Source organism: Alosa pseudoharengus, unplaced genomic scaffold (assembly GCF_046254945.1).
Source record: "Alosa pseudoharengus isolate Yale_2024_CS ecotype anadromous, Long Island Sound unplaced genomic scaffold, YU_APseudo_1.1 YU_APseudo_1.1_scf_15, whole genome shotgun sequence".
Taxonomy (NCBI): Eukaryota; Metazoa; Chordata; class Actinopteri; order Clupeiformes; family Clupeidae; genus Alosa; species Alosa pseudoharengus.
The window spans coordinates 21,713,829-21,741,442 of NW_027468620.1; the positions used below are offsets into that span (position 1 = coordinate 21,713,829).

The following is a 27,614-nucleotide window of genomic DNA, read 5'->3' on the forward strand; positions in this document are numbered from 1 at the left end:
TTAAGTAAACCACTCTGCACATCATTCAGTTCAAAACAAGGGAAACCAGTTACCAGGGAAACCAGTAAGGCCTGCTGTCACGAAATGGGCTTTTCCTTTTTGGCTTTTGATGTCATCTTTCCACTCCACCCTGCTGAAGCAGCCAATCAGCCAGCATCCCAGGGGTGGGAGCTGTTTGGGGAGTGTATGTGCCAGTTTCAATAAGACCCACCTCCACCCTTCCTTCACACACACACACACACACAACTCTCACCAAAACACTTAAACTACTGCGACAGGACTCAGGACTTGCAAAGATGTCTTTCCTTTCGGGTGTGTTGGGTAAAGGCAAGGCGGACTCCGTGGTGGACCAGGCTGTGGACACTGCAGGTGAGAAACGGGAACATTTGAAAGGGGGAGGAAGCGAGAGAGCTGCCAGTTCAGAGGAGCTTGGCTTCTTTTTGTACTGTGAGCTCGACTCCAAAAGTTTCCATGTACTTCAAAGAGGCTCTGATTTTATCCACAAATATGGCGAGGCTTCAACTCACATGACCTCCGTTCAGATTAAAAATATTTACAGGGCAAAACAACTTTCTCGCTGCTTATTTTTCCAAGTGTATTCCCTTGGATGTTAAAAAGTAAGTGTGTGAGTTAAATAAAACTTGCATCCATGTTTGGTTTTATAGCCAGAGTTTGAGATTGTTAATGTCAACACTCTGGGGCATTGTTGGTATTTCTATGAGAGGAAACCGGCTGGACTACATTTCTCAAGCACTGTGGCCGCATTACCTTATTTTGAGGTTCACCTATCAAATGTGCATACTGAGGATATGCTTAGCAGTTCCATAATCACGTAGGTTCCACGGTTCCATATAATTACTCATGGTCTCTGTTATTTACTACAGTGGCAGGATATCCTCACTGTAGAGATAAAAACAAAGTAAACAAACAATTCTATTTTAAGATCATTGAATGATTCATACTTTTTTTTGTCAAATATGTTACTTTTCTTCTATGATTGAGGTAACTGATAAAGATTATGGTGCGGTGTGTGCAGTTGTTTTTGAGGAATTTCAACCCTCAGTTGCTCAGTCGAGTTTGCCAAAATGTCAAAAGATGGTTTTCACTCTTGTTGACCACGTATGAAAGCATGAGAGACCGTCAGGACTGGAATGCTGCTTTTTTTGAAGAGTATAGGACATCTAGATAAAGTTAAACAGTTCCACTGATGCCAGACATCCAAATGGTTTCTTTTTAAGACCCTTGAAGTGAATCAGCACTCTATTGATGTGTCACTGAAGACTTTTCAAAGTAATGCTGACTTTTCTAAATGCCTTCAGCTAAAATGGCCAAGGAGAAGGCGAAGGAGATAATCTCCGGGGACGGAAAAAAGAAGGACAAGACAGGGGGCATGGGAAACCTCTTCCCCTCATCCCAGTCGGAGGGAGAGAAAAAGAAAGGCGGTGGAGGATCGAAGAAAGACGACAAACCCAGCGGGGGAGCATCCAGCTCAGGAGGTAGAGGAAAACCCCGTTATCTCAAATTAATTTTTATTCTAATGACTAATGATATGTGCTTTTTCTGCCTAAGGCATTAACGGAAAGGGAAATCTTTATGAACATACAGTTCCTCAAATTGACCAGTAAAAATGTTTGGTGACAGGAGACTGCAGGGATGTTCCACAACTGAGTAGTGTTTTCTCAGTTCATCTACTCTAGATCAATTTAACTACTGGACATGTTTTAGAAAAGTCATGAGTGGTGTGCTGAAAAAAGACATATGTTGCAAACTCTTTGTAGCCGTTTCCCTTTACTTTTTAAAATAAACTTGTTTCACTTCAGACCTGACAGATCAGCTCGGCGATTTAGCTGCCGAGTTTGCCGCCGATGCAGCCAAGGACAAAGCCAAGGATGACCTGATGTCATTTGGAAAGAACCTGTTTGGGTGAAGTCCCTATTCGTCCCGGGTGGAGGCACAACACCACTTTGACTCATGCTGTGCATTTCTCCACGCTGTTGTTGTTGTTTTTGTTTGTGGACCAACTAAAACCATGGACTCTGAGAAAAGGATGACGACCAGCTCGAAGCCATCTCTTTCTCCATCCAATCAACATTTTTATTATATCATATTTTAACATATTGCTGGTATTTCAGCTTAATAATTTGCTTGTTAGTAGTTGTCGACCATCTGGCATTAGTGGTAAGCTATGCCCATGAAGGCAAGTCAATATGATGGCTGGTGGCCAACATGTTATCCTGGTCTAAAGTATTATTGAGCTAGCAGTGATGTGAAGTGATAGTCTAATGTAATGGATTCTTGTATTTTTACACTCCTTAGAAATGATCTTCAAGTATCAGAGTTTTACTCAAATACACAAGAAAATCTGAGTATTTCATAATAAAACATAATATTTACACTGGTAATATGTCTGGGCTCTTTCATTGTTGTGTATAAGGACTAAGCAATCCTAGGTAAGCTCATAACTTCCTTGTGACACATATAAATGACAAAAAAACAATGGTGGTTTTATCTTGTAGTTGTTGACATTTAATTCACTCAAATGAACAAAAGGCAAATACAAATGATAGTTTTTAACCGATAATCCAACAGAACAATGTCATACAGTAAGGCTGAGTTTCTAAAAGGAAAATACATTTTTGTTCCCATATAAAGATTATATATAATGCTCCCTTCCTTTTACACATCCAGGGATTCTTTTTTCGAATATAAACCATACACAGCTCATCCAATGGTGCAAAATAAAAAGCTTTAAAGCTAAGAGGGAGAACCATCTCCCAGTCTGTTTGAAGGCCAAGCACTGTCTACAGACAGCCGGTCTTCAGGTAATAAGTGTAACATGCAGTTTAAGTCATATAAGGCTGCTTCCAAAAGTGCCTCTCAAAGTAGATGAGAGAGCACCATTTTGTTTTATTTTCTTTTTCTTTTTTTAAGTAAGAAAAAAGCCTGAGAGAAAGAGGAGAAAGAGATGCTAAGGTGTGTAGCACTGTACTTTGGTTTTTTGTTACTTTAGCGTTGGGTCCTAAAGTTGACCGTTAAGGCTGGTGAGTTATCTAGAAAAGCTAGTGGGAGCCTATATTAAAAAGTGCTTTGCACAGATATGTAACATGGAACAAGAAGACATAAAAACTATTTCATGTGACCTATAAGAATATTTTCTTTGCGTGGAACATGAATCCATCTGAATTGTACTAAGAAGGTGAATTATGATCATGCTCCCACTTTGTTTGTAAATTTAGAATCCTCTGAGATTTTATTTGTTTTCGGGTACTTTGGCTAAGCAATGATAATGATGGAAGACTCATCTCGAAGACTCATGAGGACTTCCCTAAAAAATGAGAATTGCATAGAAAAAACATGGATCTGAAGTCTAAACAAACACAGGGAATACAAAGTATGATGTTTGGTTGGTTGGTTATGTATTGTGTAAATGCCATGTAACAGCTTATAGTAAAATGTAAACTTTGGATATGTTGTGGAGCGGGTGCATTAAGGATATGGATGAGGGGTGTGAGACTGGTGGGAAGGGGGAGGGGGGTGTAGTGTGTGTGAACGCTGGAGTCCGAACGTGTGGGAGAACAGACAGACGCATAGACACACATCACTGTTGAGCAGACCTTTTATGTGAAGGTTACTCCAGCCTCATTGTACACCTTGAAGACCTTCTCGATGGCGTTGACGTAGGCTGCAGTCCGCAGGTCCAGACCCAAATTGTACTTGTTGCCAATGCGCATGATTTGCTGAGAAAAAATTTGAGGGAGGAGGGATTACAAAGAATTCAGCTAATTCTATGATATTCTACAGACCCTTTAAAAAAGAAATGCAAATAGTGTTTAATAACATCACTTCTCCCATTGTTTTGGACACAAAACAATCCTAAACGTTCTTAAACTTGTACTCTTCACTGTTTATATTAAGCGAGCATAGCTAATAATGCTCATATTCATTCATATTTATGGACTGGGTGCAGTGTGAGGCTTGCATTAGGAGCAGGGCCTCCTAATGCAGCCACCAGCACACAATAGACACGCTGGGCTCGGTTTCACTCTGGTTACACTAACGCCCAATTCTCATGCACAAGACTGAGGGAGTGTGTGCGTGTGTGCAGGTGTGCGTGTTATGAGTCATTGTTCATTGGGAACGAAGCGGAGATACCTCCGCAATACAGATTGAGGCTAGAACTGGAGTAAAGCTTGCAAAGGCTGCCTCTGTTTACAGTATGCTGAGCCTGGATGCAACACATCGATTCCCAATAAGCTTAGTCATCATGTACCTTGAGCAATTATTATCACATAAATAGGACTCAAGGAGCATTGCTGGACAGTCTTACTGAAGTTTCACTATCCCACAGGCATACAGCAAATCCAAAGCATGTTAAACCAGCGGAACTGGTTACTTACCCTGGCCGACCTCTCCATGGTGTACGCCAGGCCAGAGTGCACAATGTCCTTCTCAGAAGCTCCCTGAAACACAAAGACGACACGGCCATAAGAGACGCTTGTCCATTCCTGTCATAGAGACACTGTGGAGATTTGACATGAACGCAGAACATTTGCAGACAAAAAAATAGTTTCAGGTGTCCCTGATGAGTTTCTTTCTCGTTTTGATATAATGACTTTTCATGGTCTTCCTAGAAATGTCACAAACCCCTGAACACCCCTGTCTCAGTCAAATTACAGCTCACCAAACCAGAAAGATTTAATTAAAATCCTGTGTTAATTAGTCTTCATAGGTCATGCTTCAGGACAACTGACAGGTAAGACGGAGTCAACCATGGACACAGGTATAACATGCTGGAATGTGTAATTTCAGAAAACGGTTTATTGTTTTGTTTTGTTCTTGACTTTCTTTTCTACATAGCAAGTGAGAAAGTAGGTTTTTTTTTTTATTTATGTAGCACATTTTTCATGCACAAAGTGCAACACAAAGTTTATTGGTTTAATTGCAGATCAGCAGCTCGGTGGAATTTTGGTAGCGATAGATCTCTCATTGTAGTTTGGGACCAGTCCAGAGTTCCTGAGCAATCACTCAAAGCTGACACTAGGCAGCAAATACAATTATCTGCTGATAAATCTTGAGTACTTACAGCGATCCTAGCCTGGAACTCAGAGGTGGGGACAACAGGTATGGCACCGCCGTGCTTCCCAAACTTCCTCTCCAGACTCTCCTGAACAGACACTGGGTAAAGTGGGACAGAAAGGCACTCCATTAATCAATGAGTTATTAGAAAGCACTGCTAGCCTTTGAGCATGTCCAGGCTGAAGCCAAGGCCAAGACAGACTGCTGAGTGTGGATTGGATGCGGATTTGACAGAATGATGGCGGTCTTTCATAGGGAGGGCATTAATAATGGCAAACAGCCTCCAGTGCATTGACTGGTGCTGGGAGGCTGACTAATGCAGTGTGGGGTGCAGGCACACTGTATCCACAGAAACACGTCTCGCTCTCTCCCTCTGCTTCCTGGAAAAACTAAGTCACATGACCCGGCGATAAAAACAATGTTGCTTATGGAGGCTCTCAACAGGGGAGCAGCTCAAGGGAGAGAGAGAGAGAGAGAGAGAGAGAGAGAGAGAGAGAGAGAGAGAGAGAGAGAGAGAGAGAGACACATTCAAATTAAATATATACTAGGAGAAAAAAAAAACTGAGCTTTTACCTTAAGCAGGACAAGAAGTGACAGCATGCCATAAATTAAGGAAATTAAAGACTACTTGATTTCTTTTTATTTATAGTAATACTCCCCCCCCCCCCGTTTATTATGATTATTCATGTGTGTGTGTGTGTTCGTTCATTTGCATGCATGTTCATATTTCAATCTATTTAATTGTATCATTCTAATACCTATTCCATGTCAAATATTGTTCTTTCCTTGATAGTTTTTGTTGTGATGTTATTGGAGAGAGAGAAAAAGAGAGAGCATTACTGTATCATATGTGGGGTCGGAACAGACAGTTCTGTCACCCTAGCCTCTCGCTTTTGTGTAATCCAGTGAAATACACACACAGTGCAAACAGTCCTCTCACGCAAACAAACTAGTCTGGCACACTCTGACAAGACAAGGTCACATATGAACACATCTGGAACACTCACACTGTGAGGTCAAAACAGCAATTAATACGGCATGGAAATTATACTGTATGATAGGTAATCCAATTTCCATTGCATGCCATGGGTAACTGTGCATTTGTGTTTGCAGTGCACATATATATGTACCTGAACAGGTATATATTATACTTTTGCATTTGCATGTGTCTAACTATAGAAAATGTGCTTAAAACATTAGAATTTTTATAGAACACTGTCGTGCAATTGGTTGCTGCTCTGTATCCGTGTCTGCCTTTGCCCCCTAGGCATATTTTAACTGCCATTTGCATGTGGCCTACTGTCTGCCTATGTGGACACACCTGTTGAGCAAGCTAATTTGCAGGTACATCAGCAAGAGAAGAGGGGGAGAGGCTGACGGGGCCGGTGACTTACTCAGCAGGTGGTAGTTGGAGTCTCTCTCGTACTTGAAGGTCAGTCGGCCGTAGCTGACATGGTTCAGGTTCTTCAGCCACTCAAAGTAGGAAACGGTCACACCACCAGCGTTCAGGTACAAATCCTATTTTAACCCATTGAAATGAATTTCACCATTTTAAACTGTCAACACACACACACAACCTGCAAACATTTACATAAAACTGAAAACAGGAACCAAGGGTACAAAGACTTCTTTAAAGTGCAGCATGATAAACTGGCTAGCCTGGCAGGCCATCCTATATCATTGAAATGTATAGTCTGGCATCGAACCATTCACCTCGCTTAATCCAAGGGGCGGGCAGAGAATTGTCTTTCAAACTGCCTAGGCATGCAATAGGCCAGCGCTACGACCATATCCGTATCCGGTCGGCAAAACGGCAAATACATCCTTCTTCGAAAGGAATGACTTAAGTGCATTGTGTTGCTCAACTTTCAAAGAAAAGCACAAGTCCAACTTCTCCAAAGTTGACGCCAACGCCGATTCAAACAACCGCTCTTCGTTCGTCATAGCCACCTTCCTTGTTGTTCACCGTCGCAGGACTGTCGTTATCCTGTTAAGCCTGCCTTAAGACTCTCTAACAAAATAGAGCGCTGTGATTGGATGAGATCCACGGCTGCAGCCAATAGAAATCCCTATGGTTTGATACTAGACGTACAGGCTGAGCAAATTAATTTGCTGCCGCTAGGGTGCGTCTAGATTTCTAGGCTATTAACTGGCTATAATTTGGCCCGATTTTAGCCCTGATCAACCCAGACCTGAAAAATGATAGAATCAGGCCGAATTCCCAACAGATTGGTCAAGCCATTTTAGCAGGCTCATGACACGCGATTAGAGGACACAACAATCAAAGTTCCAGCTCTGGACCAATTCAGGTTGTATATCTGGAATGTCTGAATTTTTTGTTGTGTGAGCAGTTTGTACGTACAGTGTAAGCACAGCCATCCCACCTGATGGAAACGTGTAGTGCATGTTGTCTGCTAGGCTTAAGAAGTCTCTTTCAAATTAACGGCCAGAATAACTAGGTGTCAGAGATGGGTGAGTGGGAACTCCATGTTTAATATTGTGCTGCAGGTCGCATCTTACCGGAATCACCATGATGTTCCGCTCCAGGAAGATCTTATCGGCGTCTGGAGTTGTAGGGCCGTTAGCACCCTCGGCAATGATCTGCCAGTATGCAAAAGAGTGACTAAAACTGTGACTACTTTATGCATACAGTACTTAAAGTCTATTTTATTTTCATTTCATTTTATTCTCATGTAATGGCATTACTTGGATGAGGCATGAAAATATGATGAACTACTGACACACTGCCACTTGCTTAAAAGTGATCCCGATTAAATACACAAAACCAGTCACAAAGTCTCTTGCACAGGTTGCATTATCTTTGATCAGTCCTCACCTTGGCCTTGACCTTGTGTGCATTCTTCCTGGTGAGCTGCTTCTCCCCAGCGGCCGGGATGAGGATGTTACAGTCTGCCTCCAGGATGCTTCCTTCATAAGGCTGGGCCTTGGGGAAGCCCACAATAGTGCCATGTTGCTGTAAGAAATGACCGAGAGTTAAAGAAGAAGGGCTGTATATGTTCATACATAAATTTATATACACACACACACAACACATTATGTTCAAAAGCAGCAGTCTGAATTGGTATAAATTATTAATATTATAATAATTAATTTAAAAAAAAAAAAAAAAGGAAAAAACACTGGAAACTCTGACTCACCAGTTTATAGTCCTCCAGCTCTTTGGGGTCAATGCCATCGGAGTTCCAAATGTTTCCATCGATCTCTCCCACGCCAACACACTTGGCCCCGAAGCGGTGGAGGTAGCGCATAGTGTGCAGACCCACGTTACCAAATCCCTGTCAAAGAGGAGAGCCCACTCACATGAGCAGAAGATAATGGATCACCCTACTCTTCAAAAATAACTCCCTAATGAGAGATTAATGGCCATTATTTGGTTATGACTGGGATTTGATCAATATAAATACTTTGCAGGTCTTTCACTGAGCTGACTATATCACTTTAGGGGTTTAACGGGGGATCGTTTTCACACTGCCTGGTTTGGCTTGGCCATTGGGTCGATCACTGCACATAAATGACTCAGTGCTGCTCTCTTGTGGACTCTGTGGAACTCATGTGGTAACATGACGCATATGATTATTATTTCAACAAAAGATAACACCAGAAAAGACAAATCAAATTATTTTTACATTTAAATAATGAATCTATTCAAATGCAAAATATTCTGACTAGTAAACAAACAATATTTATGTCCAGACAATTCAAACATCTCCCTGAGGCCTGTTTTTATTTCACTAACAAGCTGAAGGTAGAACCATAGGATGTGCTCCCTGAAAGGAATTATGGCCAGTGTGCCCTTGCTGATATCATGGTTTTGATGACCTGTATTAAAAACAGGTATCAACGCAGACAACACAAATTGAGTGGTCCTTGAACATTTCCACACACATAGTTTCTCACAAAGGAGAACTCTGTGTCAATCATGAATTTCAAAATAGATCTCAGAAGCGGTCATCGCTGGTGCAAGTTATATCAGCTATCGGTGTAGGCGATTTCATTGTTTTAAATAGGAAAATTGCTGTTTAGTCAAAATTACCGGAAATCTTAGTCACTTTTAAACGTGATGCTAGCAGGCGAGATGCTAATGGTCTAATCCGATTCAATGACCTATGCTAGGCTGGAGCTAAAAGTGGTATCGCCAGACTCAGAGAACGGCTGGATGAACTGAAGAAAGGTAAAAATCAATTGTTTAACTCAAGGGGAGGTGGAAAATGACTGTAATTCCCCAAATGGTGGAATATCCCTTTAACAGCTAGAAAAGTGAGTGCTTATGTGAATATGTTTGTGCTTGTGGTTTCTGGCACATACCTGAATGACAAAGGTCTTGTCCCCAAAGCCAGGGGTGAGACCCAACTGACTCATGTAGGCTGACTCATTGACAAAGTTCTCGATGCCGTGGAAGACTCCGCGACCGGTGGCCGACACTCTGCCGTGGATGCCACCCTGGCTGATGGGCTTGCCTGTCACGCATGCATAGGCGTTGATATCCTGTCAAGAGTGGGAACAGGAAAACAGACCTGGTGTTAAGAGCTGGTATTTCAGGAACATTGAGGAAACAAATAAAAAGGACAAGTGGACTATTGTGTACGAATGCACCCTGCCTACTCTGAGCAAACAATAGTGACTGACCTTGCCAAAACATGCCCACATTGTAAAAAATAATTAAAACTGTCATGTTGGAGTTTAGTCCGAGTTTAGTCATGTGGTAAGATTACAGTATTTCAACAAAAGAGAACACAGGAAAATAAACATTTCAATAAAAAGAATAATTAAAAACAACATATTCTGGTTATGGCTAGTGGCATCATGTAATAAAGGTTAAGGTCTAGACAATCCAGATATCTTTTCTCACTGTCTTGAAATTAAACCACAATCTAACAGTGAGACCCTGACATTTTCATTTCACCAAAAGCTGAAGAAAGGGCCATAAGAGGTGCTTTGCTAACCTTGAAAGGAAATCTTGTCAGATACAGTATATATATACTGTATGTTGATGACCTGCAAATGAACTGCAACTGGCTATGCTGAATCTAGTACCTACCACTTGACTATTCCTTTTGCTGCGGTTTGCTGCTTTTTGTCAATACTAAGATAGAAAAAAAGACTACTTACTTCCTCATCCTCTCTATAGCCTTATTGCCATTCACAGTGAAAACAATTTATTGAATGTTTACTATTGTGGTTATGTGGGCTTAAGGTTACCACCACAGTAATAACACTCACATACTTTTGTTGTTGCATATACTTAACATGTATGGATGGCAAAAAAAAACATCCTGACATATCTCAAAGCTCCAACTGTGCAACCATGGTAACATGGCTTAAGGGTCATCTGTAGATCTGCTTATGACCATAAAAAGGAAAGGAGGAAGTATCACTGAGATTCTACTCCAACCATTACCTACTCCTACTCCTACTGCTACCATTTTAGCAAGCAATATTTCACATGCATATTACATAGCAGAAATACTACTATACCAACTATTTATGTTTCCCCCTAATGGCAAACAAATTAGATGACTGTGCAGACAATAAGGAACTGGCTATCAGCGAAACAACACAGAGCAAGGCCAAAGCCTCTTTTCTTATCTGCTATGCAAAGACATTCTAAGCCTGTTACTGATGATAATATATATAGTCAGAAAGCCACAACCAGTTGGAAAGCATTTGTTTAGAAAAGACTCTTACGTTGTAGCCCATGGTGTTGGCGAAGGTGTCGGCGATCCATGACATCTCCCTTTCGCCAGTGCTCATGTCAGGAGCAGGGACATCAATGCCAGGGCCTGAGCGAGAGAAGAGGGAATGAGAGACATGAAATACAATCACTCTCCCTGGGCCACGATCACAGGGATCCTGTGCGGAGTAGAGCAGTGATCAGAACAAGGTTGCAATGGTATGACTGTTTCGCGGAAGGATAATCTTTGCAATCTTTGAAAATATCACAGTTTCAGAGTATCTTGCATTTGTCTATAATGTGTGTGTGTTTGTGCGTCAGAGGGAAGCACATTTAAAACAAATTTAACTTGGAGCTAAGATATGGAAAGTTATTTCACTAATGCATTTTATTGTGGTTGGGGGATGGTTTAGAATGGTGTTTCCAAAGATGGACAAACGCATTTGATGTTTCCTCCTTTGGTAACCATTTTACATCCATTCAGTAAAAGTTTACCGGTAAGCAAAGCAAAGTACACAGTTTGATAATCATGAACCCTCATATCAGCGTAGTCTATATGACAATACCGGTATTCCACTGCAACCTTAGTTCAGAACAAAGACTAACCAATCATAGCACGGAGACCCAGAGTACTAACCAATGAATCCTTTTTTGGCCAGTTCAATGGTGAACCTCCTGGTGATTTTCTCCAACTCATTGTCCTGCGCGTGCATCCACACACACACACACACACACACACACACACACACACACACACACACACACACACACACACACACACACACACACACACACACACACACACACACACACACACACACACACACACACACACACACACACACACACACACACACACACACACACACACACACACACACATTAGCAAAGCAGGCATAAAACAGCAAGTGAATGGCTTTCAAACATCAGGTCAGGCAGGCAAAGTAGAGAGGTGTGTGTACTTAGCTAGGTGTAAATTAAAGGGGAAAATGGACACAATTGAGTTAAGTGGCTGATGAGACAGTGAGAACAGTGTCAATGTAATGTAAAGAGTAAAGAAAAGTGAGTGTGACTGTATGTGTGCATGCCCATGTGAGTTGGGGGCTGCCTCTCTAAATATCTGCTAGCAGTTTGCAGAGGCTGATTGCTCAGCAGTTCTCTTCCTGACACATGCTGCCAAGGTCTAATGGAGCCAGGTTGGCAATAACACACGGCTGAGTGCGGTTAACAGGAAGTGGAGGGCACAGCACACTGACACACAGCTTCTCTGACTCTATGACACGGTCATGGGGGCTGGGAAATGCCCCTGTGGCCCTTTCAAGTCTATAAAATGTTCAATGAGAAGAAATCTCGAAAGCCTCACAGAAGAAAAGTCACAAATTGCTTTGCGTAGTCAAATAAGTAATTGTTTGTCAGTTAGACAAAAAATGTAGCCTGAATGACAGATTGTGCTACTGATCAGATTAAAAGAAAAAAAGAACATACTCCAAATGCTGCTTGAGGACTGGGTTAGATGACAGTGTGATTTGAGCTCGCATTAAGAAAGTAAAGAACATATTAGAAGTCAGACGGAGAGGTTGGCATAACCCAAACCAATAGCACCTGTCTGTTGAAACATCAACCACAAACAATGACAGAGCACCACTTACAGAGTAATTCCTTGGGTTGATCTTCAGACCAGCTTTAGCTCCTCCAAAAGGCACATCTGTGAGGGGAACCACATAGTTAGTTACTCCCTGTAAATTATTTAAAAAAAACAACAACAACAAACCCCCCCTCCCATAAAGAAGCACTGAGACAGGATGGAAGAACAAATACTTACCAACAACTGCACATTTATATGTCATTAGTGAGGCCAAGGCCTTCACCTCATCAAAAGACACGTGTGTGCTGTACCGGATACCTAAAACACACAAACAGTACATGTGTTACGTCACTGAGCCACCACTCTGAAAGAAGAGACACCTGTGTGTACAGTGTCAACTACTACAGATCAAATTAGTCAAACATACACACCAAAGTAACAACAGGCTAGACACACGTGCATCAATATACTACAATTCAGGAAGATGCAACTGAATAATTTGACGGGACACAACGGAAAAAAAGCACATACACCAGAACCAGATAACCCGAATTAAACCCTGACTTCTACTCCTATTCTAACTGAAAGCTTGGTAGGAATCCAAATATTTTCTTTCCTCATATACTGAGTCACACAGAAGAGGATGGTTATGACTCATGCCGGTGCAGTGCAGGGGCAGTCTATTTGGAGAAGTTTTCATTCTGCAGAAAAGACCACCACTAATACATGCTAACGCACTAGGCTGATAGCTGCCTGACTCATTTGTGAGGAAAAACAACATCGGCATAAAATGGAGTCGGTTCCACATGCTCAGTGCAGACTACTGGAAGGCAGGCACAAACCACCTAATGAGTCATTCACTCCACACTGAAGTTGAAAAAAGGAAAAGAAAATAAAAAAAAAAAGGAAAATGACTGGGTGTGGCCATCTAACCACACAACTCTCCTCCAGACCCCTAGAACTTACAGTATATCACTATATCAATACCACCTATGGTTACAGACAGTCTACGTTAATAATAGCCTAACTAATTTAACAAAGGAGTTCGGAGTACCACAACATTAAAGTTAATCTGCATTGTTGGTCATAGCTCAGTTAGTTGAGTACCTACTGTACACACACGCATAACAAATATGCAATCACATTGACCACATATCAGTTCACAAAAATTCCATCAGACGTTTTTGTATTCATCTCCAATTACAAACTTAAGACTAGGGCTCAAGTTTCTGAGTTCCGCCTACAGCTGAGGCAGCAGTTATGTTAATGGGTGCAAAGCACAGGTTTACATTGAAGTAAACACTTCTAATCTACTGACAAAGAAATGAAATGAAGACACACAGTTTATGTGTACATTGATCTTCCCACCTCAGCAGCAGCAGGAGACAGGAAATTCCATAGTTGAACTATTTATGCATAACATTAGGGATGGTACATATGCTAAACAGATAAACATATTTGGCAAATTGCACCAAACCCCATTTTCTGTATAATCCTAAATGAAAAGTCCATGGACAGGACAGCCCTCAAAAACAAACTTAAGTCAGCATTCCTGTCTTGGGTGGAAGCAGAACAGAGGGAGTGATTGAAAGCCCTGGCTCTTTAGTGGGCACTTCAAACACGTCAAAAGTAGGAAGAGGTTGACTACAAACTCTACCTTGAGAGGCGCACATTCTGCTTTGTATGGAGGATGAGTAGATTGCAGCACATTCAACAATGTCAACTGACAAACAAGAGGAACAATAGCTACCCTCATGTGACTAGCCTTAATTTAAATAATAATAATAATAAAATAAAAAAAACATTAATAATAATAATAATAAGATATGGTAACGTTAGTGCCTCAGCTTCTGTAACGTTACCGCTCTGTGCCAACCTTAACTTTACATGAGTCACTTTCAACCACAAGTTGAACGTAAAGCTAACGTCGGAGATAGCCCTGCAGATTATTTTCAATGGGGACTATGGAAGAAACCGTTTCCTATGAATAGAGGATTAGCATATGCAGAGGTATTTAGCAAAACGAGGATAGGTTATAAACTGGTTAATTTTAGCCATCTACTTTTTGTTAGCTGGCTGACGTATGGTCACCTAGAAGCTATCGCTTAAGTTTGTTACGTTAAGAACTTCACTGTTAACGTTACCTGTTAGCATAGACGGACATTCGAACTTCATTAGCCTACTTGTGGTGACTGGGAAACTATATTTTCAATAACGCTTGATATTTGTTTTGCATTGTACTAATGACACCCCATCCAAAAGTTGTAACATTAACGTTAAGGTAACCTAAAACATTGCGAATGAAATTGGGAGGACCGCACTGCCATTTGCTATGCTAACGTAACAAGACAACATATCCAAGCGTTTCTTCTAATAACATGTTAATTGAAACGTATTTTAACAACTTTGAAAACAAATCTGCAAAAAAAACAAATAGTTTCTACTACAACTTCAGAGATTTTTAGCTGCTAGCTTGGCCGTCATGGCAGACCAATGCCCTTTAATGCACGCCTTGAACTGTCATGCTAAGTCGACGGGACGCCATGGGGAACATATTTAGCGTTAGCTTATCCTGTCCTACCTCCTTTACAGGGGGTCCGGTGTTGGCTGTGTTGGGCCCGGTAGCCCTCTATCAGTTCCCATTCCCCGTTGTCTCGCTTGATGGGGAATGACACTGCTAGTACGTGGTTACAGGGCTTGATGATTTTGAGAATCCCTCGGACTCGATTCCTCTTCTGCTCGGGTGTTTCTCTATTCCTGAGATCTTCCATAAGCTTATCCTCCACAATTGAGGCGCCTCTGTCAAAAAATCCTTCCACCATTGTAAAGAAGTTGGGGTCATCATCTCCCACGGCCTCGCTGTAGCGACGAACCCGCATTAAAGACGCGGAAGCAGGCAGGGCAGAGTCGACACATCCCGAGGCCAGAGCACCACTTGCTCCCCGTGAGAGTAACTCTCCAAGATACCTGTACATCTTTACTAAGGTAGGAGTTAATCAAGTAAACTGAACTACAGATAACTACAGGGAAAGCTACGAACTGGGTAAAGGAAAGACATAAAAAAAACGAGACAGCGCCTCCTCTCTCTGTCCCGTTCAGTAATGAACTGACAACGACCGAGTAGGGAGTATCTTGCTTAAAAAGGCAGTTGGCGTGGGAGGACCTCAGGCGTGTACACATAACGATGAAACAATATGCGTTCCACCGGTCATTCCTGGAACCGATTATCAATTTAAACTTAATGCTAGAATTCCAAAGCAGACGACTTTTGACAGCTTTCTTTCACAAGAAACGTAGAAGAGAACGTATCTTACTTCAGATACGGTATGCTACAGTATTATTACGACTCGTCGCTTACATTTCCAACTCCTTCCAACTTTTTTGAGAATGCAAATCTCTCTCTTTTTTTGTAAGAAACTTGCAGTCAGTGTTGCCAGATCACATCAAGGTTTTCCAGCCCAAAACCTCGTCAAAAACCGCGAGAATGCACAAAAAACTGCCCAAATTAGCTTTTGCTTGTTTCTGATTTAAACACATTGAAATCATTAGCAAGCTTTAAAATAACCCATTTTTCGACTTAGCCTATCCAATTTCAGAAACTATATTCAATCAAATGAACGCAAAAGTAGGCTACACGGACGTCAGACTATTCTTCTATAAGCTTATGTTACGGAAAATAATGCAATAGGCTAAACATAGACTATTAATGAGTCTGTTTGTGTCAATAGACGCTTGGAACAAAAGCATTCAGTAGGCTAGCCTAACATAAAAACATTGAATGTATATATGAACATACAAAATAGCCTAACGCACAACATTTCAATTATTTATAATAGCGACATGACACATGCATATTCATGTATAACATTAGATGAAAATCGCATTGATTATAGAACAGGGGTGTCGACTCTTTGCAGAGGCAGTGCGTTCATAACTGGTTCATAAACTACACAAAAAATATTTGCATAGGCCTACCCCAAATGTAGGCTAAGGCTTGAGTTAAACTTGAGTCTGACACCTGTGCAATTAATACCTAGGCGCTATAGGCCTATTCCCTGAGAGAGGCAGTTAGGCCTAGAGTTTTCATGAAAATCGCGCTGAATAGGGACAGTGTCAGTGCGCTCTTTGCAGAAGCAGTGCGTTCATGCATGGCAACTACACGCAAAAAATATTTTCATACGCCAGATATAGGCTAAAGGCAAACTTGAGTTTGACACCTGTAATTTAGAACAATTAGTAGGCCTACCTGACAGGCAGTTAAACCTAGTTTTCATGAAAGTCGCGTTGAACGAACAGGGGTGTCAGTGCGCTCTTTGCAGAAGCAGAACGTTCATGCATGGGCCATCTCTACACAAAAAAACATAGGCCTATGGCCCTAGGGCTAGGCCCTTCGTGAAAATCGCTTTGAGCAATTGTTATTAGGCCTAAAAATAATTAAAAAGTTATAGTAGGCTTTGTCAAACTTCCTCAACAACTGTCGGGCTGGACGGAACGTGGGTCGTAGTCTATGTCAAGCCATTCGCGCAAGACCTGCGCACATCCATCAACCCTGAAAGAAGGGGTAAGTAAGTCCATCCTGTCTCGTAGGTAATCTTTCAGCAGTGTGCACACTCATGAAGAGATTGACTGTAATGAGAAAATGCTCTTTGCCCACTTTGGCATATTGACATTGTCAGTCAGCTAGCTAAGTTTGAAAACCCCGCGAGCCGTGTGTTTGAATGGCGGTCTGCGCCGGAGTAGGGGAGAACCGGACTGAAACACTTTTTAATTAAACGTAATTTACAAAGACATCGTAAAACACTGAAAGCTAATATTTTGTCACAAGCAACCTACATCGGTCCTCTGTCAAATACAGTTGCATTTTCAGCTCTGAACAAAACCATTCAGGAGTTATTTAAGGAGAAATCGAACGTGCGTTTTGTTTCATTCGTCTCTCCAGGCCGGGATAAATGAAACGACATGCGGGACGAAAGAAACATACAGCTTAAACTTCCCACAACTTCAATATTTGACAACATCATGGTACTTGAAATATGTGTTAATTTGGATAAATTACTGCTGGGCTTTACTGTCTGCTGTGAATATCTAACAACTAATTGACGTCATTGTGAAGCGCATATCTCGCGGTTATGGAAATACCATGCACTATGCCATTTATATAGCTAGAATGCATGTTTCGATACATAAGGTGACGTGAGCTGAGAGTGTCTGTTGTGAGTTTAGGGGGCACGTCAGCCAGAGGGTGTGTGAGTGAGTGAGTGACAGACTGCTGCCTGCTGACCAGAGACGGTCGCTGGAAGAAGGGTCTGAAGTGCCTCTGTTTCGGCTACAAAAACCCGCCGAACTGATCCCAAACCAGCCCAATTTTTATACACCCGCCCAAACCCATTTTTGCCCGCAAAATAGATTGCAAAACCGCCCAATTCTGGCAACCCTGCTTGCAGTAGGCTAAAGGAGCTTGCACACTACTCCAACAAACTCCAACATTCTAAAGTTGGTAGTCTTTAGAATGTTCATAAAACCAACTGTCATGTCAAACTCCATCCAACAAACGCCAACAATGCCCCAACCCACACTGACCCAACGGTTGGTGTTTGTTGCCGTTTGTTGTAGCAGTGTGCAAGCTCCTAGATTGGAGTAGGATATGAGAGCACTCTACAATCACTGCTTTTGATTGCCTGCCAGATTTGATTCGATTTGCCTGCCAGTTAGACTCCTTTCTAGATCCAGGAATTTGAGATCCACTGTGTGTGTGTGTGGACAAAACGCCTTTCTGTATTTCAGCAGTTCAGTTCTTCCATTATTTAGCCTACTTAACCATTGCACATATTTTTCACATATTTTGGCCTTTGTGGCACACACACACACACACACACACACAGTGTCCACTCTTTTGGGAAGGATATTCATATGATTTTAGTGTGGATGGATTTTTTTTTTGCCTAGTTAAAACCAGATTCATTCACTTGTGAAAGGAGATTCTAGGTGGGTGTGGCCACGCTAGACATTTTTGCCCATTCATTCAGAAGAGTATTTGCGAGGTCAGGCAATATTGGAAGAAAGCCTGGCTCGTCAATTCGCAATCTCTCTTCAGTTCTTCTCAAAGGTATTAGTTTGATAGAGAAACTATAGAGAACACTGTTCTCAATGGACCAGTCAAGTTCCTCCATACCAAAATCACAAATGTCTTTATGGATCTTGCTTTGTGCACTGTGGACAGTCATCTGCTGTATTTGTGTAATTAAATGAGAAGCAACCTGCATTAAAGGAATATGCCAACTTTTGTTCTCTCTGTGCTTGAAACAACCCTGTCTGATATTTGAACATTATTCACTGGAAGTGGGTTACACCAGAGTTCCATTATCAGCATCATAGTTGGCCCCACAAGACTTCCTTTTTAACATTCCATATGTTATCTTAATGCAGAGGAAGTAGATTGGGGCCCAAATAGAACGTTCAAGCATTGTTTTTGTTTTTATTGTTGAAAGGGTCTATAGTGCCCTTGTAGCTATACACTAGGCCAGTGGTTCTCAAATGGGGGTACGTGAAGGCACTCCACGGGGTACGTGAAATTTTAAAATATACATATAATTTGCAAAATATACAATCATTTGCAATACATTTAGTCATGGATTATTAAAATTTAAAATGTTCAAAATAGTTTCCCCCCAAATGTTTGTATTTTGTATGAGTTTATCAGTTCCAAAGTTTAATAAATTAGACACTGATGACACAGTACTCTGTTTTTTTCTCAACTAAAAATGCTTTGTGCTGGTTAGGGGGTACTTTGCTGAAAAAATGTTTCACAGGGGGTACATCACTGAAAAAAGGTTGAGAACCACTCCACTAGGCCAACTGGTCTAACCCATTACCAGTTAATTATGCTAAGCTAGGCTAAAGGTGTCAGACTGGGTCATTGCATGCACAGAGAAGAGAACTGTATATATCCTCTTATTATCAAATAAGATAGACAGCAGATAAGCTAATTTCCAAAAAAGTTGTCATGTTCCTTAAAGTCTTCTAAAGGAGTTTTTTTTCCCCCCAAAATCCAGTTTTAAGCCCTACCTACTTAGTAAATATAGTAGTACCTAGTTCTGCATCTTCAGTTCCTATCAATGCTGTACAATAGACATTTTGGTCAAGAGGCCGGACAGAGGAGCATTCTTATGCATGTCACAGTACAGGAAGGCTGTGTGTAAAAAAAAAGTGTTTACAGTGTTTCTTGTTTACAAGTATAAACTATATTGAATACTTTTAAAAGAACATGCCCTCTTTCATTCAGGGCAGTTTTAAGCTCCACCACATCACCTTATTCAGTTCTCCATCTGCCTCACTGTCATAAATCATTGTTGGTGCTCTCAAGTTTTACTGGCCTCTTTCTTTTGTGCCATTGGTTGCCGTAGCACCAACACCCATCATGTGGTTGGTGGGTTCAGGGGAGGTACTCTATAGCTACGGCTGTTTTTCTCCCTTGTTTGCCATCACACATCACTTCTGGAGAATGTTTAAGTCTGACTATGGTCTGGACTGAATAGCTGTTTATTGTTAACAGCTGTTGCATGTGAACATTACCACCACTGACTTGCCTGCATTACCAAGTTTCTGACTACCTTCGAGACCTGCTGACAGAATCACTGTCAATTATTGTGCAAACACACATAATGTTTTTTTTTTATCATGAACGGATATTTTTCTTTGTAAGAATGTGTATCAGGGCTGCTTGAGTAGCCTTGGGAATTCAGAGAAAAATGTGTTTGGTAATGCTAAGGTAATTTTTTCCCTTATTGACCTTGACATTCAGTTTTTTCTAGTGGCTCCCTGTCTGAACAAACAGTGGACAAAAGACACGTTTGGATCATCTGAACTATGTCCCTTTCAAAGATCATTTGCCAGTGAAAAAATCACTCCTGTACACAGACTTTGTTGCCTGTCAGAGATTAGATGTTCAGACATGCCTTCTGCAACTCTGATTGAGCACTCAAATGATTTAGGCTCATTTTGTGTACATGTTCTTAGTTCATCTAAATAATGTAATTAATTTATTCTCTTTTAGCATGTTATATTAACTCTAGTCTGACAATCATATGGTATTTTGTGTGTATATTGACATCATATTGACAATCATATGGTATATATTGTGCATTTTTTCCTGTCTTTAGGTAGTCAATCAGCAGTGAATTGGATTGCATTGCATCGAGAGGACAAAAAGAGCATGACGGACAAACCTAAGGTTCATGTGTTTCTCGGTGCACCATGCTCCTCTCTGAGTGCATCAGCTAGAGATGCTCATGAAGACTCTAGTGATGAATGGAAAACCCTGGAACTGTCCTGGGATCAGGGCCAGTTAAGGCCTCGGACCAATGATAGAGGGGTCCAGGTTAACCCTGATTCAGTGCAGGCAAATATCTCATCAGGGCACGTGAATATAGATGTCAGCAAGGGTCATTTTGAATTGGCGACAACATCTGAGGGGCATTCATTGCCATTATTTGAAGAAGATGGAGAAAATGTGGTCACTGCCAACCCTTCACCACCTGTCCCACTAAGCCAGCGTTCTCAGAAAAAAAATCTATCACAGAATGATGATGACCTTTGTTCAGAATCACTCCAAGGCTACCTAGACAGCTGCTTTCCACTTGCTCAGCCTCTCGCGGTGTCCGAATGCCAACCGTCCTGCTCTGATATTATGTCTGTGGAGAGTCTGTACCTCAGCGTGTGGACAAAGAGCCAAGCCCTTCTCATGAAAAGGACGTCAGGGCCTCCTCCAGAACCAGCGCCTACAGGAATGGGTTCCCCACACACGCCACTGACCCAGCAGCAGACTCCAGTGATCTCCAGGACCTCGCCAGAGCTGTACAGCCCCCACTCCAGCCCAGGCAGCAGCAGCCGGGCAGTGGGAGGAACCCTGCAACCCTCTTTGGACAGATTCTCCGAGATTCTGCTGAGTCAGCGGCAGCAGGAAGGGGGTTTGATGCTGGAGAGGACGCCAGATGGGCTGCTTTGCACTCAGGGAATCCCTGCAGCAGCGGCAGCTCCAGCTCCTGTCGACAAAGACGGCCCACTGCAGGGAACTCCTCTGCCCTGTCTCGCTTTACCGAGCCAGCCTACACAGACTCCACCTGGCCGGCCCGCTCACAGCTCACCTGTCTCTCCTGCTCGGAAAAAGAGCAGGTTGTCTCCAACCACACCGGAAGGTCACCATTCAAAGCCGACAGCATGGGGTGGCTGTATAACAGCCGGGCCTCCAACTCTCCTGGCCAGATGCAAAACACACGGAGTGCAGTATTCGATTTTAGCTGCTGTGGTGCACCCCTCTCACCTCCAGGAGGTGAAGATGAAAAGGGGTGCAGCAGCAGGAAGTGCTATTCCCCTGGCAACGTTGATAGTCACTGACCAGTCGGATGTGGAAATGAAAGTGGTGATGTGGAGGACCGCTGCCTTCTGGGTACTGACAGTACAGCCAGGAGATGTGCTGCTAATCACAGGTAGAGAGGGCAGGACAGAACCTATAACAGCTTCTACACACAGTTGCGCTCCGTCAACGCATGCCAGTGGGTGTTCCCGACGGTAGCTATGCAAATGACTTGAAATATAACCGTAATTTGATTGGTTGGTGCCGTCCGTCGATTGGCGTGATTGGCCGGTGCCGTCTGTCGGTGCAGCAACAGCTGAACTTCTCAACGCTCCTCCGCCCGAGCTCGAGCGACGGGAGAAACGCGACGCAACAGACCCACAATTCAGTTCGGCAACGGATGACGTGATCCTATGTAAAGTGAATGGGATGCGTCTTCAGCACTGCAACGCACGCAACTGTGTGTAGAAGCCGTTAGAGCTAGAGAGATTTCATAGCTCTTGAGATTTGCAGTCATATATTTCAACTTTTTGCAGTTATAATTATCTGAAACTATGAGAGGACTTGAAGGGAACTTTAGATAGCATTGCTTAAGTCTGTTTCATTTCCTGTACTTTTGGAAGTCCTCATATAAGAACACATAAGTTGGCAATGCTGTTATCAGATCTTAGAGAGCAGAAAGCAGTCTAGCTGGTTTGAGCTTTAACATTTAAGTTATTAGTGGTTGATAAATCCTCTAACATAATTGTTTCTACCATTTTGTTTTTTGCTTTCTCCAAACAATCCCTGTATTTGGAATGGCTCTGACAGGCATAAGGGTTCACGAGGACAAGTGGAGGGGGGAAACGGTGTTGCAGTCCTCCTACACAAGCAAACTGCTCAACCTGGGCCAGGTGACCAACAGCCTCTGTCCCTCAGGTGTGTTTGCACAGCTGTTCAGTGAACACAATCAACGAAGGGTCTTTGAATTAATATTCATGATGAATATTAAAGGTGCTCTAAGCGATGCCACACGTTTTTTAGGCTAAAACATTTTATGTCACTTGCTGCAAACATCACCTAACCAACCACTAGCTGTCTGTGTCCTGAATACACTGTAAAAAAAACACGATCTCTGTGGACAGCCCAGGCAACAAAAACAACCTGGGCAAACCTAGCCCATAAAAATATAACAAACTGTTCCAGCAAATCACAGACGAGATGTGCGTTTAGGAGAGTTTCAATGGCACGGGAGCAGCACGGGAGGGAGGGGGAGGAAGTAGCGAGATAGCTCTCTGTTTTGTTTTAAAGTCAACAGAAGTGACGTTACCCAGCATCGCTTAGAGCACCTTTAACATTCATGAGGGATGTACAGAACATCAGCGTTCATAGATGACTCATGATAAATGCTAATGCCTTGTGTTTGTAATGCCCAGTGCCTCAGGCAGTGAACAGACGGACTCTGGGAGAGCTGTGTGCTCATCTGCAGGAGAGGCGCCCCCTTCTGCTCTCCCTGCCTCGTTGCAGCCATCAGGACCTAAGCACAATTCCCTACGCAAAACTCAAAGCTCTGCGCCCTGATACCCTAGTCCATGCTCTTGTCCGGGTCACACACACCAACATGGTAACAGGTAACACCATAAGTCATATGGATAATGGCTTTGCCCTGTACTAAATCACAATTTCAGGAAGCTATCCTGTTTTTCCATTTATTACAGTGTGTACTCAAGAATGGTTCCAAACAATTACTACATCATAGGGATACCATAATCATACTATTAATTTATGGTTCATAATCATAGCATAGGAAGATGGCTTCATATTACAACACAGCGCAGTGTTTCCCTTTGTTTTCAATGAACTGTGTGTTCTCTGTGACGTCACTGAAGCTATTTGTGTCGTTGCCATAACAGTGGTGTTAACAGGCTGTTTTCCCCTCAGCCTGGCGGGATGAGGCCCAGGGGATCTCCCGGGTGGCTGGAGTTCAGAGATCAGTGTTGACTGTGGAGCAAGCAGATGGCCATCAGGGGGCAGTAGTGCTATGGGGTGCTGCCCTGGCATGGCTGGAGCGCATTCAGAAGCATAAAGGTGTTGTAAAGCAATTTCAGTTGATAAAAAAACAACAAATGTTATGTTAGATAACCCAATAAAATGAACCCAATAACCCAATTATACAAACACAACACAAGTCACCTGCATTTACATCTTCATCTACATATTCTTTTTCATTTTCTTCTCTGCACCTGTGCAGAGGCGCTGTGGGATTTCCGGATGCTTCTTGTGAAGCAGGATGTGACCTCAGGTCTCCTTGAGCTTCATTCAACTCCCTGGGGCTCCTGCCAGGTTGTCTCTCCCAGTGATAACCGCTGTGCAGAGTTCCTCAAGCTGGGCCAGAACAACCCAACTAACTCCTGTATAGAAATTGACCTACGTACACTACTGTCCCAGAAGTACACAGGTTAGGACCGCGTGGCTTCACAAATACTGTCGTCCACTTCGATATGTCTGTCCGAGGGTGTGTGTCCATTTGTTGTGTCTCTGTGATTCACTGTTATCTCCTTCCCAATCAGGTGATGTGGAGCTTAAAGCACAAATAACAGGCTTCCAGTTTCAAGGCAGCCTAGCCCAAAACACCTGGCAGGTGATTAACAGCCATATGAGCCTTGAGAGAATTTTGGAGATTGTCTCTGGAGACGTGACTTTCACCGGGTGTGGGCGCTGTGCTGTGGAGTTGGACACTGATGACAATGGAATCTACAGGCCCTGCTACCCGTGCCTACCACACACTGCTGTGCGACACTACTACAGGTCAGTCTCTCAGAATCAGAATCCGATTGCTTTGGGCTAAGTGAGTTGGTACCCACAAGGACTTTGGATCTGATGGTGACACACCAATACAGACAATAAGCAATATGCAATACAACATATAGACAATACTAATACAGTATATCATCTCACAGTTCACTCAATGATGAACAAGTGCCAGTGACCCTGGTTGCCCAAATCCCTCTAATGCTATGACAAGTGTTAGCCAATGGAGACAGTGGTTTGAAGCTGCCTGTGCAATCCAGTGGATTTCTAAGTGCCATATGATCAGAGCTTGTGTCAGACCAGATCAGAGCAGCATTGTCTCCTAGCAACTGAGACCTTCTCGACTACAGATTCAGTAACTGACTCATTAGAAGGGATGAACAGCTGAAGGGCTAACTAAAGAAACTGTCTGGAGTGTCGAGACCCTTCATCTGGACTAGGCGGGCTCCATTTAAACAGACCATTTGGAAGGGTTTGCTCAAGAGCTTACAGCCTCTATTACTCACTCAGTGCACTCACTGAATGAGTAATGAGTCTTTCCTTGCCCTTGTTGTCTTAGTGCCTGCTCTAGGAAGGCTCAAGTTCAAGCTGAGCTCTGTAGAGTGGTGAAACACATATTCATATATTGTGGCACTATATAAATAAAACTGAATAATTTTTTTTCTCTGTTGTTTTAGCTCTAAGCGTGTTACCGTCTTGTTGTGCTGTGTTGGTTTTCCCCAGGCCAGTGGTACTGACGGTAAAGGATGGTGAGTTCCAGGTGTATGTACAGGTGCCTCCCACTCTGGTGCAGAGGGTCCTTCTGAATACTCCCCCAGATAAACTGAGCAAGACCGTGGGTGAGTGAACAGCTTGTCACTGCTTCTGCTTTGCTCACCCAGACTACTGAAGCATGCTGCTTCCATAGTTAAATATGTGTGAGATTGATTTGCTCATTGTCACTGTGGATACAGTCCATCTACACAGCTACATTCCACTACTTATTTCCTCCGTTATACTTACTTGACCTTTCTGTTCATTCAGTTAACAGATTCATTTATATGTATCATTTTTTTTATGAAATAAATAAATATGTGATATTTTCATTAGCCCCACTTCTCTCTCTCTCTCTCTCTCTCTCACTCACTCACTTACTCACTCAATCAACATCAAACTTCTCTCTCTTTTCTCTCTCTATCTCTTTAGCTCCCTCCTCTGATGTTAGGCATGTCCAGGTGGTGGCAGAGAGAATCCATTCTCTGTTGGCTACTGCCCGCCGCAGCCCTTTTCTCCTGACTGTCCGAAGCCATATCCAGTGTGATGAGAACAGTGTTCCCATCATCCAAGACTTTGTCCTGCTGGACTTCAGTCCAGTAAACCCATGAGCCCCTGTTGTGGAAGCTCTCTGATTCCTGGGCACGTATCCAACTGAAAGAAGGGCAACTGATGACAAAAGAACTGAGAGAATCTGCACCTAAACAGAGGTGTGGGATAAGATTATATTATAATTTCATGAAATAGTTAGGGTTGATAGAGTAGCCGCACACTACTTTCTCTTTAAACTATTTATTAACGTTTCAGCAGACAGCCTTCATCAGGATTCAGTGTAACTGATGGCAACCAATACCTGTGATTTTGAACACTTGTACTAATTATTTTTTTATAAAAATATTTTTGTAAGATGTGTTGTAATGTTGAAAATGCCCCCGCAAATGGGGATGCATTAGACGGGAATCGTGATGAATCATTCTGTCATCCCAGAGAAGTCCAAAGTTTCCAGAGTGTTCTCTTGTGAGGCTCCCAGCCCCTCCACCCCCAGAACTACAAACTGCATTCACGTTAGTGTTGTCATGTGTGAGAAATCTCCTTTGGATCTGCCAATACACAGCTACTATCTCACATTGGTGGTGGTGGGGTTATAGCCACATCTGCCTTATGCACCCTGGCATGGTGTATCGCACTTCAGTAATGTGAAATGTCAAAGTTTTTTTTTTTTTTTTTTTTTTTCCCGTCATCTACTTCCTGAATTTTTGGTCAACGATACCCGGGACACTGAAACACATGAAATTTGGTGGGTACAGTATGTAGCCCCACTAGACTTTTACAGAAAAATTTTGTTTGGGCCCCCCGAAACCCAAAAAATGCAGTTTTTCCTAAATAATTACCTGAACCGTGGCACTGAGGATGAAGAATTTTTATGGTATGTTGGTCTCAAGGGCCCACATCAACCTGGCCCATAATCACTCATTTGTGATTTGCACCCCCCCGGTAAAAAATTAAAATGCAATATCATTCTGCTTTAATCACCCCTATCTTCAGTTAAGATGTTCAGAACTGCACCACATTTTATGTGTATGATTGACCTGTCATTCTCTGGGGGTATGCCACGTTTCGTAGAATTTCATCCATGGGGGGGTCTAAAAAAATGTAGGTTATGTGTACATTTAGTGACTATACACTCATTGGCCTGTAGATGGCGGTGCACACACACATGCACACACACACAGGCACGCACATACTATCGGTATCGGCAATTAGAACAGCCGATACATAATTACAAATTCAGTAGGATTAAAGGAAAGCCAAAAATATTCATCATCATCATCATGGCTGTATTTCCAGTATTGGCGATACATAGTCGTTTGTCCACTAGATGGCGCATCGTTGCAGTGAGACATATTTTGTTGGAAGTTAAAAGTGGGTTGGAAAAACAATGGAGGCTTCCTACAAGGACTGTAGTTTACCGCAGAGAATGTCTAATAAGGATAGGACGATTTCCACATAAAATGTAATTCCCATTTCTTCTTGAAACCGAAATAAATCTGAGAATGTTTATCGGACATGCTTGGTTTGTACTGCAGGTAGGCTACGTTAATCTTATACAAGTTATCCTAGGACGTAGGTAAAATAATGTTAGACTACCGTTAGCATTGGTTGAGTGATGGAGGCCAATTTGATTATTGATGTATTTGTAGAAAACCATAAATGCGGTTATAGGCTACCAAGCAAATTGATAACAGCACTAATTGTATCTTTCGACTGTCACCTCATTTGCTTATGACCATAACTTAGGCTACTAACAGGAGCTATATGAGTTAGCCACAACACGTTCGCTACGTGATGGTTTTCTAATGGAAAAT

General features: G+C 42.4%; 3 protein-coding genes across 3 annotated transcripts; 2 read left to right on the forward strand and 1 right to left on the reverse strand.

Annotated features, from left to right (window-relative positions):
* Positions 1 to 210: 210 nt before the first annotated feature.
* Positions 211 to 2,402, forward strand: LOC143124401 (uncharacterized). Its single transcript, XM_076285895.1, has 3 exons — positions 211 to 369; positions 1,320 to 1,496; positions 1,821 to 2,402. Exons 1-3 carry the CDS (start codon positions 297 to 299, stop codon positions 1,925 to 1,927), a joined length of 357 nt encoding a protein of 118 aa, XP_076142010.1. The 5' UTR covers positions 211 to 296; the 3' UTR covers positions 1,928 to 2,402.
* Positions 2,403 to 2,500: 98 nt separating this feature from the next.
* On the reverse strand, positions 2,501 to 15,447 carry glud1a (glutamate dehydrogenase 1a). Its single transcript, XM_076285894.1, has 13 exons — positions 14,935 to 15,447; positions 12,591 to 12,671; positions 12,418 to 12,473; positions 11,406 to 11,469; positions 10,783 to 10,877; positions 9,403 to 9,582; positions 8,235 to 8,372; positions 7,913 to 8,050; positions 7,597 to 7,677; positions 6,471 to 6,594; positions 5,084 to 5,175; positions 4,398 to 4,460; positions 2,501 to 3,737 (listed from the first exon to the last, which is right to left on the reverse strand). The coding sequence occupies exons 1-13, from the start codon at positions 15,326 to 15,328 to the stop codon at positions 3,618 to 3,620; spliced, it is 1,626 nt and encodes a 541-aa protein (XP_076142009.1). The 5' UTR covers positions 15,329 to 15,447; the 3' UTR covers positions 2,501 to 3,617.
* Positions 15,448 to 16,366: 919 nt separating this feature from the next.
* On the forward strand, positions 16,367 to 27,559 carry shld2 (shieldin complex subunit 2). Its single transcript, XM_076285899.1, has 9 exons — positions 16,367 to 16,914; positions 20,513 to 21,838; positions 22,516 to 22,623; positions 23,121 to 23,315; positions 23,626 to 23,772; positions 23,936 to 24,142; positions 24,255 to 24,492; positions 25,219 to 25,334; positions 25,681 to 27,559. Exons 2-9 carry the CDS (start codon positions 20,566 to 20,568, stop codon positions 25,857 to 25,859), a joined length of 2,463 nt encoding a protein of 820 aa, XP_076142014.1. The 5' UTR covers positions 16,367 to 16,914; positions 20,513 to 20,565; the 3' UTR covers positions 25,860 to 27,559.
* Positions 27,560 to 27,614: the final 55 nt, after the last annotated feature.